Here is a 12,714-nt window from a genome sequence, read left to right on the forward strand (position 1 = left end):
CATCCTCAGCTGTGTTTGCTGCATTCTTCCCTTTGTTCTTCTTCTCCTTCCATATGGGGCAATTCTTTTTTCAATGCTCCTTTGACCCACATTCGAAACAACCATCTTTCGCCTTGGATTTGGACCTTCCTCTATTGCCTTTCTTGCCTTCACGCTTCTTTGAACGGCCTCTCTCTCCGGTCTTTGCAACTAGACCTTCGCCTTGAGAGTTTTCTCCCGAACGTTGAGTCATCCTATGGTGTGTCATGATGTCTTGCACCACAGGCTCAAAATCAAGAGTAACCTTTCCGAACATAAGAGTGGTTCGAAAGTGTTTATAGGACGAAGGTAAGGATGTCAACAACATAAGAGCCTTATCCTCCGGACTATAATTCACATCCATCATCCATTCTCTGCAAGTCAGCAACACATCTATTGAAACTACTTAGATGTTCCATTAGATTTCCTCCCTCCTCCATCTTAAGATTCAGGAGTTCTTCCTTGAGGAAGAGTTTGTTGGACAACGATTTCCCTGCAAACATCTCTTCGAGCTTCTCCCATGTTTGCTTCGCTGTATCCTTTATCACGTTGATGAGCACCTCATCGGAGAGATAGTTTTCGATAGCTCCTCTGGCTAACTCGTCAAGAACTCCCCACTCATCATCCGTCATGCCTGCTGGCTTCTTCTCCTTGCCAACCAACACAACATGGAGCTGTTGTTGTGTAAGAGCTGACTTCATCCTTCGTTGCCAAAGAGTGAAGTTCTCCTTCCCTGTGAAAGGCTTTAACTCCACCGTCATGCTTGCTGCCTGTGGTGGCTTCAGATGCTGTGAACTGCTACCACTCTCAGCTTCCATGTCACTTGCCATCTTCAACACACTAGCACTCCAAGAGAAGAACTAGCTCCAGCTGCCAAACACAGCTCTGATACCACTTGTTGTGAATTAATGACTAACTCACTGCCCTTAAATATCTTGTTGTTGATGGACTTTAGACAAAGAACTCAATGATGGATGAGTCTTACACACACACACAGAAATTAACCAAGCACAAATGACACAAGTGTTTATAGAGGTTCAGCAAATTGCCTACATCCTCTTTGGTGATCACCTTGAGAAATTTCACTAATGAAGATAGGTTACAACTTTGGTTTACAAAAGGAAACCCCCTTAGAACACTACCCTCACAATCTGTTTCTCTCACACCCTTGCTCAACACCTTGATACACTTAGAGAACTTTCTTGCTCTCCCCTTGGCTTTTTCTGAAACTCTCTCAAGAAAACTAAACTTCTGCTTCAGCCACTTCCTAATTATCCAACTTGTTTTCTCCTCTTGTGTTATCTTACTTCACCCCATTTCCTACACAAGCCAATGGACATAAGATAAGACACAATCTTTGTCCTCCACGTTCCTTCCTTTAGTCACCACTTCGACTAAATGTCAGATCAAGTAGGTAAATGATATCCCACTCAGCCACCTCCCACTTACACCAGAAAATGGAGAGTGATCTCTTTGAAATAAGATAACCAACTAGCCATGAGTGCTCTCCCAACTTATCCAGCAGGTAGTCAACATTCATTTAACTCAGAAGTGACCCACTAAGCCTCTGAAATCATGTGGAAAGCGATAGCCATCGAAAACACAGTTGAAAACACGTAAGGAAACGTCACAGCACGACTGGAGCGACCGGTCGTCAGGAATGGGCGACCGGTCGCCAGAAGTTTCCCTCCAGACTTTGAATTCTGCTTCTAAACGACCGGTCGCAAATGTCACGCGACCGGTCGCTCATGCTTCCTGCGACCGGTCGCAAAGAACTGGCGACCGGTCGCTCCTTGGTTTAGCTCCAGACCTCGAATCTGCCCATAAACGACCGGTCGTAACTTCCCAGCGACCAGTCGCTTTTAGGCAGTTTCAAATTCTCCCTTTGAGCTCCAAAACCTACTTGTATCCTTTAGGTGAGCCATTTTTCCAACACTTTTAAGGTATCACGATCCCCGACAAGTCTCGACCAACATAAAGCTAATCGAGTTAAAAGACAAAGTCCTGCAATCCAATCAAGTAGCTTTTCTAGACACCCAATCAAAGAGAGAGTTTGAAGATGTGGAGGTTGAGAGGAGATACGCTGTAAATCAATAATTTCATTGCCATTTATTGCTACTACTTCTAATGATTCCAAGTGAGACATCTTTGCAATGGAGGCGCATAAATATTTCCCCTGTTTGCCGGTCGGCTTTTGAATGCTGAACCTTCTGTTCACCCGTTTTGATTTACTTCCTGAGATGGCAGGGCAAAGTTCCCCATTAATTCAAAGACCATGTTTTGGTCAGTGAATTAACTTTCTTTATGTGTTGAGCGTGCCACTGTTAGCAATTTTTCAATCCTAACAGACTTATGGTAAAAATAACTTGCGCCCCAAGTTACTAACTTTTACCAAACGATTGTGAATTTGGGTGAGGAATATCTCCCAAGTAAGTTCTTTTCTATGCCTTAGACTGGTAAGGACTTTTACAATTTATCTCAGTATAAAAACCGGTAGTTCTGACCAGAATGAAAGATGACAGATTGAACCAATTTTAGGCAGAACTCCCTTTTACAAGACTCAAAAAGGGAAAAACTGACTATACAAGGACAAGAAGAGGGCTGTGCTTCCATTTCTGTCTGGATAGTTGCCTCTGTTCTGGGCTGGACTGGGTACGCCTGTGCTGGACTGGACTTTTAACAACTTCAACTGCTAGGCTTCAGCTGCAAATCGATACCAAAGCTTGAGTTTGGCAGAGCTTTAATCTATTTCGAACCCTGGAAGGCTTTTGGATGGGCAGAACTGGGACTTCTCCAGTCTGAAAGGGGCAGAAGTGGCTGGACTCGAGCTGGAAATGGGCTGTAATACCTGTGCTGCTTAGTCAGGGCTCTTCACAAATTTGTTGAGTTTTTCATATTTGAGGAAACTCGAAACTCTGCTTAGCTTGGCTTTTACTGAACCAAATTTGTAACGAGAGAAACCTCGTTATTGTTGACTAGCGAACTGGGATTCAAACCAGAGGTAGCGATTTAAACTTGTCTTTGCTGGGAGAAGACAGGATGATTCTGCAAGCTTGTTGGCAAGCTTTTGAATATTTCAGGCTCGAAGTCTGTTGGAACTTGTTTAGGATTTTTGTGATCAAGTGATCATTTGAGTGTTTGTCTTTTGACTGAGTTTTGGTTGGTTGGTTGATTGATTGTCCCTTGCTCTGTTCACCCTCTCTTGTATATATAGGAAGTGTTCCTCCGAGAATGGGCGGCAAGTAATCAAAAGATCTTTTTAATTTTAAAATGAAATAAACAGGGGTTCTATCCATTTTCTGGCGAGTAAGCACTCAACGATTAGTTCCTGAGGTGACCACTTCTGTATTTTTGATGGAGTGCCATGCCTGTTCTTCCATTCCACCTGCTTCTGCAAAAGGTCTGGAGTTTTGGAGATGGCTGGCTCTCAGCTTTTGGACAGCTTCCTGTTTCCCGCTTATCTCTCTTTTTATAAAAACATAGTCTGCTTATCCTCGAAAATGGCATTCCTCCAAAATATCAGAATATCTTTTAGATAAACTAAGCGGGTTCTAATCTTCTGGCAACAAGCTACTTTAGATTTTTTGTTCTTTTATACCTGCTCCTGTTCTATTTTCAGTTTTCAGCCGAAATTATTGACTCCTCCAAGTCAGGGATCACGTGGGACTGTTCCGTTTTGAAGGCCAGCTTGAGTCTAGTTTGCTTTTGAGCCTAATTTTGGATTTCTTCGAGGCCCAAGTTTTTTTCTGATTCCTATTGTTCCCAAGCCTTTTAATGTTTTGGGCCGTGTTCTTGGCCTGTCCACTCGTTTAATGGGCTGGGTCGTGCTGATGGGCTTGAGGTCGTCTGATACAAGCGGCCTAGGAGATGGTGTGGGCTTTTGTTTTCGGCGTGCTAAATTTGGGCCCAAACACCTTCTTAACTGCCTCAAATTCCCAACTTGTTTAACTAGGCTATCTGTTGCCTCCATAACATACAGCTTTTGCAGGTTTCCCCAACAATCGATCCCCTCGTGAATCACCACAGCTTGTTGTTTAACTGGAATACCTCTTGAATTTTTGTTCCTGTTTGGGTTGTATACTAAAAGATTTCCAAGCTTTGAAAGCTTATTGACTTCATTTGGTATCTCATGCACTAGGGATTGCTTCAAATCCTAGAGTCTCAAGATTCACGAGCTTCCCAATGGATTTTGGAAGAATTTTCACTCTTGTATTCCTCAAGCTCAAATACTTCAAGTGGTATATGTATCCAACTTCCTCAAGAATATTGTAGTCTATCTTTAAAGCTTAGTACTCTCAACAGCTTGAATCTTTTGTACAATTTAAAACAGCTAGTAAAAGGATTTTGTGGCCCACCTATGCCATTGAAAGAGCACAAGGAATGGGCACGAGACTTTTCAATGCTTCCAAAAACATTATATGCATTGCTATAAACAGATAGATGTATGCAATTTTCATTGAATCTTGAATCTTCCTCCAAAACTTCAGAAAACCTTAAATCTTCAGCCTTTAAAAGGATCACGGCCTCCCTCATTACATCATGGACTTGACACTTTTTGCGCACCCCTTTGTTATCAACTATGACACTTGAACTAGGCTTCTTTAGATAAGCTCAGTCAAGTATTCTTCCGCAACATCTTCTAATGTTTTACCTCTCTGCTCTTTTATAAACTCTTCAGCGATCCATTTCCTAATTAGCGTAGAACATATAATGGTGCGATTTTCTAGATATGTTCCGAAGTATAATTAAGAAGCAATGTTTAAGCTCGTAAGGTAAATCATCATAGCTAAAAGAAAGAATTTTTGTAACATATGTCAAATGAGGATTATACTCCAGCTCTAAACCAAACCTATCATACAATCTTCTCCATTGAGACACATCGCCACATTTGGTTGATAGGAGCCCACTTATAGCAACAATTGCAAGAGGCAGTCCTACACATTTTTTTAATTATCGTAGTAGCAAATTACTTTAACTCTGGTAGACAATTTCCATCGGCATCTCGAAATGTCTTCTTGCAGAAGAGTTCCCATGCCTCATTTGAAGAAAATGGTTCAAGTTCATACACTTAATCAGAAAAAGCTTCTTTGCAAGAAGCAGCAACATCACCCTTGCATGTTGTGATTATTATCCTGCTGCCATTCTTGTTATCTGGTAATGCAAGCTTTACACACTCCCACAAGTTTGTGCTCCACACATCATCAAAGACAACTGCATATCTTTTTTCCTTAAGATATTCTCAAAGAGTGTCACTCAACAATTTCAAATCCATTGTTTCAATTCCCTCTGGAATAGATTCCTTCCTTGTTCTGTGGAATTCTGCAATCATGTTTCTGAGTAGGTCTTCGTTCTTGTACGACTGTGGCACTGTGATCCAAGCACGCCAATCAAACCATTCTGTAAACCTTGGGTTGTCAAAGACTTTCTTTGCTAGAGTAGTCTTTCCCAGACCACCCATTCCAACCAGTGAACTGATTGAGCGTCTAGATGTTACCTCTCCTCCTATCAACCAACCTATCAATTTATCTCTCAAAGTTTGAATACAAACGAGTTCAGCTTCCTTTGTGTAAAGTGAAGCCATTCGAGGGTCAAATAACATATCTTCTCTCCTGGAAGAGCTAAATGAAATGCGCTCTATTGAATTGAAGCCATATTCTACACTTGTTTCTTGAATTTTGATGACACGTTTTTTGATAAGTTGAATCTTTGAGGCTATCTCATGGCGCACAAATAACCCTCTCACAGTGTGAGTTGTTTTATGAAAGAAACCACTAAACCCATGTTTGTTACGACGACGTGCAATGCGATGCAAGTATTCATCAATGACATCTTCTATGTGACTAGCCATCTCCCTTATTTGCTTCACCCAAGTTTTCACACCGCTACTCATGTTTGCCCTTTTTGCCTGCGCATCTGCATCCTTAAGGAAAGACATCATGCTCTCAAGTAGATCTTTTATACTTGTAACCTCTTTATGGATACCTCTCAACAAATTCCCTTCTTCCCTTAACAATGGAACCAACTTGTCAATGACAATGTTCACCGCAGTCTCCGCCATTGCTCAACTAGTCCACTATGACGAAAAAATTAAGACACAAAATATTGTATAACTCGTATTGGAGGATAATTGTTGAACTAATTCAATATTTTGTGATATCTTGTTCAGGACCAAGAAAATAAATAGTTATATAGATACCTCCTGTATTTTCTCTTATGAGTTATGATCCAAATCTTGATTTGCACGCCAGAAAACTGTCTTGGATAGAAGCATGGTCAATTGATCACTAAATTATCCGATGGGAACGGTGTTACCAGTTTACTTAGAGCTGAAGCCTTATTCCAAGAAAAACGCAAAATCTAATCCACCAAAGAAATTTAAAATATAAAAAAACTGATGAGCAAATCAGAGATAGAACATAATATTTGTCTGAGAATGCTAAGAAAAATCGACAACAATCAAAGAAATAAGAATATAGCTGGAAAGAGAGAAGTAGACAGCAATTAAGAATTTAAGAGAAGAAAGATACCTGGTCACAGAGAGGAAGGAGGAAGAGGTCGTTGGAGAAGGCAGTAGATGATGATAAGCAGAGGACAGCTACCACTACTAAATTAAAACGCTGCACAACATCACAACTTTTCTTATTGTTTATTTTTAGTTTTAATAATTTCTCACTAAAAAACCATATCTTTAAATAACTCTGGCTTAATTTCAGGGTGGGAAAAACAATGTACCATTGAATCGCAGGCCAACTCAATGAGGCATTTAGGGGCGGGAGAAACAATTTATCTTTGGCTTAATTTCTAATTATAAAAAATAAAAAATTTCTTTGAGCACAAGGCACAAGCGATAGTCTAAACTATGAGGGAGAGTTTGAACTCAAGTTACACACACAAGTCACATGGGAGTTTGAACTCAAGACCCTTGGTTTGCAAGTCAAAGCCATTTTTTACTAAACTAGACTTCGTTGACAACCATATCTATTGGCTTATTTAAGGGCAGGAAATGCAATGTAGCATTCGAGAAGGCAGTAGATGATAAGCAGAAGAGAGCCAGTAGCTACCACTACTAAATTAAAACGTTGCACAACATCACTGCTTATTTTTTAATTTTAATAATTTCTCATTAAAAACTGTCTCTTTAAATAACTTCGTCTTATTTAAGGGCGGGCAAAACAATGTAGCGTTGATTAATCGCAGGCCAACTCAAGGAACCAACTGTCCAGGAAAAAGTTTCTAATTTCATTTTACGTCCTTTAGATGTGCACGAAAGTTCAATTTAGTACCCTTTATGTTTAAAGAGTTCACTTGTAAGGCATAAAACTGTGTCAAAATTGTAAATGCATGTGTAATGTTACACCTTCTTCAGCTAAGCAATCTATTCTGATGTTTATGTGATCATGGATTCAGACCTAATCAACATTTCAACGTGAAAGCTTTGTTGTTTCAATTTTGATCTGCTTCTTTGTCATTTGGTACACTTAACGGGTTGAGGTCTCTTCCGAACCGAATCGATCCATACCAACACCTTAAAACATAAAAACCTTAAAACTTCACTATAATATATTGATGCAACAGAGTTATTCTTAAAGAGTGAGGTTTTTTCAACAAAGAAGATGGACGATCAATTTAAGAGCTCTGTTTCAAGATATAGTCCACATTGTAAGATACACATGCAATAACTCAAACATCATAGGACGACCAAACATACAATAAATGAGTGGAGGTACTTTGAAAATGTTGTTGCTGGAAAGCCATATATCCACTTATGAGTGCTACATGAAAACTGCAGAATCTATTACTTTGGTGGTCATGACTCTTTCACCTTCCGTCTTCATAACAATTACTCTGGGACCTACACGGTGCTCTGTTTCTTGAACTTGAATCCCATCTATGAAATGCGAAGGCATATCCAAGAAGTCTAGATTTTTTAGATTTTTGAGGTTACGGATGCCGGAGGGCACTTGTTGCAGTTGCGGACTTGGTCCAATTATCAAACTTTCAAGAAGAGGCAATGCTCCATTGTGAATTCTCATCAACCGTAAACTGTTCAACTTTATAAGATTGAGCTCCTTCAGTTTTGGAAATCCTTCTTCAAAATGCAGCTCCTCGCAACTAAACGCCTCATAGATCAAAAGTCGCACTAAATTTGGTAGACCTTGTAGGACTTTTAAGGTATCCTGATCCCCTGCCAGTCTCGACCAAGATAAATCTAATCGAGTTAAAAAACTAGATCCTGCAATCCAATCAGGCAGCTTTTTTAGACGCCCTATCAAAATTAGAGTTTGAAGACGTTGAGGTGGAGGTGAGATAGACTGTAAATTAATAATTTCATCACCATTTATGGCTACAACTTCCAATGATTGCAAGTGAGACATCTTTCCAATAGAGGCGCATAGATCTTTCCCTTGTTTTCTAGCTAGTTTTTGAATGCCCAACCTTCTTAACTGCTTCAAATTCCCTATTTCTTTAACTAGGCTATCTGTTGCCTCTACAATATACAGTTTTTGCAGGTTTCTCCAATGCTCGATCCCCTCATGAATTACCACAGCTCGTCTTGTAGTTCGACCCAGCTGTTTGTTGTTGTGCATATTGTATGCTAAAATATTTCTAAGCTTTGGAAGCTTATTGATTGCATTTGGTATCTCATGCACTAGGGATTGTTTCAAATCTAGAGTCTCCAGGTTCACGAGCTTCCCCATGGATTTCGGAAGAATCTTCACTCTTGTATTCCTCAAGCTCAAATACTTCAAGTGGTATATGTATCCTATTTCCTCAGGGAGATTGTCAAGCACACTATCTTCAAAGTCTAGTACTCTTAAGAACTTGAATCTTTTGTACAAATTTCGACAACTAGTCAAAGGATTTTGTGGCCCACCTATGCCATTGAAAAAACACAAGGAATGGGCACGAGAGCTTCTAATGCTACCAAAAACATTATATGCATTGCTATCAACAGATAGGTGCCTGGAATTTTCATTGAATCTTGAATCTTCTTCCAAAAATTGTGAAAAGCTCATATCTCCAGTCTTTAAAAGGATCACGGCCTCACGCATCACATCATGGACTTGACATTCTCTATGCATCCCTCTTTCATCAACATATGACACTTGTACTAGGCTTCTTTGAATAAGTTCGGCCAAGTATTCTTTCGCAACCTCTTCCAATGTTTTACCTCTCTGCTCTTGTATAAACCCTTCAGCGATCCATTGCCGAATTAGTGTAGAACATCTCATGGGGCAATTTTCTGGATATGTCCCAAAGTATAAGAAGCAAGGTTTAAGTTGATGAGGTAAATCATGATAGCTAAAAGAAAGAATTTGTGTGACATTTGTTAAATGAGGATTAGACTCCAGCTCAGAGCCAAGACTATCATGCAATTTTCTCCATTGAGGCACATCCCCACCTCTGGTAGATAAAAGTCCACTTATAGCCACAATTGCAAGAGGCAATCCTCCACATCTGCTCACTATAGTAGTTGTAAATTTCTTCAACTCTGGTGGACAATATCCACTCGAATCTCGGAATGTCTTCTTGCAAAAGAGTTCCCAGGCCTTATCTGGAGGTAATGGCTCAAGGTCGTACACTTGATCAGGAAAAGCTTCTCTGCAAGAAGCAGCAATCTCACCCTTGCGTGTTGTGATAATTATCCTACTGCCATTGTTGTTATCAGGTAATGCAAGCTTTACACACTCCCACAAGTTTGTACTCCAAACGTCATCAAAGACAACTGCATACCTTTTTTCCTTAAGATATCCTCGTAGGGTGTGAATCAACAATCTCAAATCCATTGTTTCAATTCCCTCTAGAACAGACTCATTCCTTGCCCGGTGGAATTCTGTGATCATGTTTCTTAGTATATCTTCGTTCTTGTATGATTGTGACACTGTGATCCAAGCACGCCAATCGAACCATTCTGTGAAGCTTGAGTTATCAAAGACTTTCTTTGCAAGAGTGGTTTTTCCTAGACCGCCCATTCCAACCAGTGAACTAACCGAGCGTCTAGATGCTACCTCTCCTCCTATCGACCAACCTATTAATTTATCTCTCAAAGTTTGAATACCAACGAGTTCAGCTTCCTCTGTGTAAAGGGAAGCCATTTGTTGGTCAAATAACATGTTGTCTCTTCTTGAAGAGCTAAATGAAATTTTCTGTGTTGAATTAAAGCCATATGCTACACTTGTTTTCAGAATTTCACGAACGCGTTTTTTGATAAGTTGAATCTTCAAGGATATCTCATGGCGTGCAAATAGCCCTCCCACAGTGTGAGTCGTTTTATGAAGAAAACCACTCAATCCGTGTTTATCACGATCACGTGCTACGTGATGTATGTATTCATCAATGACATCTTCTATATGACTAGCCATTTCTCTTGTTTGCTTCACCCAAGTTTTCACGCCGCTACTATTGTTTGCCCTTTCTGCTTTTTCATCTGCATCCTTTAGGAAAGACGCCATGCTCTCTAGAAGATCTTTTATGCTTGTAACCTCGTCATGAATACCTCTCAGTAAATTCCCTTCTTCCGTTAACAATGAAACCAACTTGTCAATGACAATGATCACTGCAGTCTCGGCCATTGCTCAGCTCTCTAACGATATAAAATAGGACAAAAGAATTATGTATTGAAAGATTGAAACAATTTTAAATTTTGTGATATCTTATCTTGTTTAATACAAAGAATATATATATATATATTGGCAAAATGCCACTTGTAGTCCTTATGCCTTATGGTTTCATTTTCGTCACTTTGGCGATTGTGGTTTTCAATTCAAAGAAATTCGAGGACACTTCTCAATTTCCGTAAGAGTCTTCCTACTTCCATCACAGCTTGAGGGTATTACTATAAAATCTTGCCATTTTAGGTACAAGAGACGGTGCCTCTTCTTCTTTATTTGAATTAGGCTACTGCAAACCAAATTGGGATTTAGGGTTCGAGAAATTTTTTAATTTCCTCATTGTAATTTGTTCAATTGATAGAGGGTTTCCAGTCGCCTAATTAGAATAAAAAATATAGATATTTATAAAAATACCCAATCCTAGACATGTATTTATAAAAATACCCAAGCACTATTTATACATAGAAACATACCCAAAATGGGTTTTGGGTATGTGTGTAATGATGGGTTTTGGGTATGTTTATAAATGGGTTTTGAGTGTGTGTAATGATGAGTTTTGGGTATGTTTATAAGTGTTTTGGGTGTTGGGTATTTTTATAATTTCAGCCCCCATTTTGGGTATTTTAGTGAAACTCCCTAAAAAATAAGAGGCAGTGTCTTTTGTATCTAAGATGGCAAGATTTGACGGTAATACTCCTCAAGCCCTAACGAAAGAGGAAGAATTTGACAAAAATTGAGAAGTGTTCTTGAAATGATTGGAATTGAGAACCAGAGTGGCAAAAGTGACGAAATTGACACAGGGACTACAATTGATGTTTTGCCATATATATTTGTTGTATTTTATCTCATAGTTATTTACACTAACACCCCTTAAGCTTTTCAATATTTTCATAAAACTCCTTGAGATTTTTGGTGTTTTCACGAAACCTCCCTGAGGTTTCAAAAATTACACGAACACCCCTTGAGGTTTTAAATTGTTTTCACAAAAACCCCTTCTTCTTTTTTTTTTCAAAAATTGATAATTTTATATGATAATAATAATAATTCTCCTAATGACAAATTTAGCTTTTGAGATTAGATTGTACATACATTAATTTAGGCTAACTTTGTCATTTGCATAAGTTTTTTTTTTATAATGAAATCATCAATTTGAATAATCAACAACAATCAATGAAAAGGGGTTTTGTGAAAACATTTTAAAACCTTCGGGGGTGTTTAGTATAATTTCCGAAACCTTAGAGGTTTTGTGAAAAACCCCAATAACCACATAAGTATTGGTGTATTTTCTGAAACCTTAGAGGTTTTGTGCAAAACCTAAAACGCACAGGGTGTTAGTGTCAAATAACTATTTCTCCTATGAGTTATGGTCCAGGTCTTATTTTCAGACCAAGAAGAAAAAGCTGTCTTCAATAGCAGTGGGGTAAATTATCTCATGGGAATGATGTTACCAGTTTAATTCGAGCTAAAGCCTAATTTCAAGAAAAACGAAATAATCTGATTCACCAAAACAATTTTTATTTATTTAAAAACTGATGAGTAAATTAGAGATCGAACAAAACCGGTGTTTGAGAACACTAATAAGCAATCAAAGAAATAATAACATACATCTAAAATGATCGAAAGAGAGAGTAGACTGGACTTACGAGAAGAGAGATGAAGGCAGGACGTGTTGTGTTGGAGAAGGGAGCAGACGATAAGCAGAGTAGCAGAGGTACCAATTTTGAAAAGCAGAGAGTTTGTAAAGGAGAAGGTCAAAGTTTGAAAGATGAAAATATATTGATGGTGAGGAGGTTTACTTCCTCTAGAAGAAGAGTGCTGAGATGAGGGTTGTGTATATTTAATTTCATTCTCCTCTGGTGTGCTCTTGATCACTTTGACTATTACCATCAGGTTGACTAACTTAATCACAACAGATTTTCTTATTGTTTGTTTTTTTTTATTATTATTATAATGAGCAAAGGAGTCGACTTGTTCAAAAGGGAAGTCGTTTTAGAATTCCGGCTTTAGGACTTGAACTTGTTCTCTTTTTCTTTTGAGCCAGTGGTGTTTTTGGAGATCTTTCCTCTGTGTAAGTGGTGCACAA

At 38.9% G+C, this 12,714-nt stretch overlaps 1 protein-coding gene across 2 annotated transcripts; it reads right to left on the minus strand.

Annotated features, from left to right (window-relative positions):
* Nucleotides 1-4,765: 4,765 nt before the first annotated feature.
* LOC110749521 (disease resistance protein RPM1-like) lies at nucleotides 4,766-12,413 on the minus strand. 2 transcript variants are annotated; one of them, XR_015826202.1, is made up of 3 exons: nucleotides 12,275-12,406; nucleotides 6,546-6,635; nucleotides 4,766-6,375 (listed from the first exon to the last, which is right to left on the minus strand). XR_015826202.1 is itself a non-coding variant. In XM_088245240.1 (2 exons), exon 2 carries the CDS (start codon nucleotides 10,590-10,592, stop codon nucleotides 7,791-7,793), a length of 2,802 nt encoding a protein of 933 aa, XP_088101366.1. In that variant the 5' UTR covers nucleotides 10,593-10,603; nucleotides 12,275-12,413; the 3' UTR covers nucleotides 7,629-7,790. The 2 variants fall into 2 exon arrangements, 1 of the variants encoding a protein (XP_088101366.1); XM_088245240.1 differs by lacking the exons at nucleotides 4,766-6,375; nucleotides 6,546-6,635 and adding an exon at nucleotides 7,629-10,603 and having other exon boundaries at nucleotides 12,275-12,413.
* Between the last annotated feature and the right edge of the window lie 301 nt (nucleotides 12,414-12,714).

Source organism: Prunus avium, chromosome 8, assembly GCF_965620075.1.
Source record: "Prunus avium chromosome 8, drPruAviu1.hap1.1, whole genome shotgun sequence".
NCBI classification, from domain to species: domain Eukaryota; kingdom Viridiplantae; phylum Streptophyta; class Magnoliopsida; order Rosales; family Rosaceae; genus Prunus; species Prunus avium.

Excerpts from the sequence above, each read along its gene's own strand:
- LOC110749521 (XM_088245240.1), bottom strand. The coding sequence starts at position 10,592 with ATGGCCGAGACTGCAGTGATCATTGTCATTGACAAGTTGGTTTCATTG.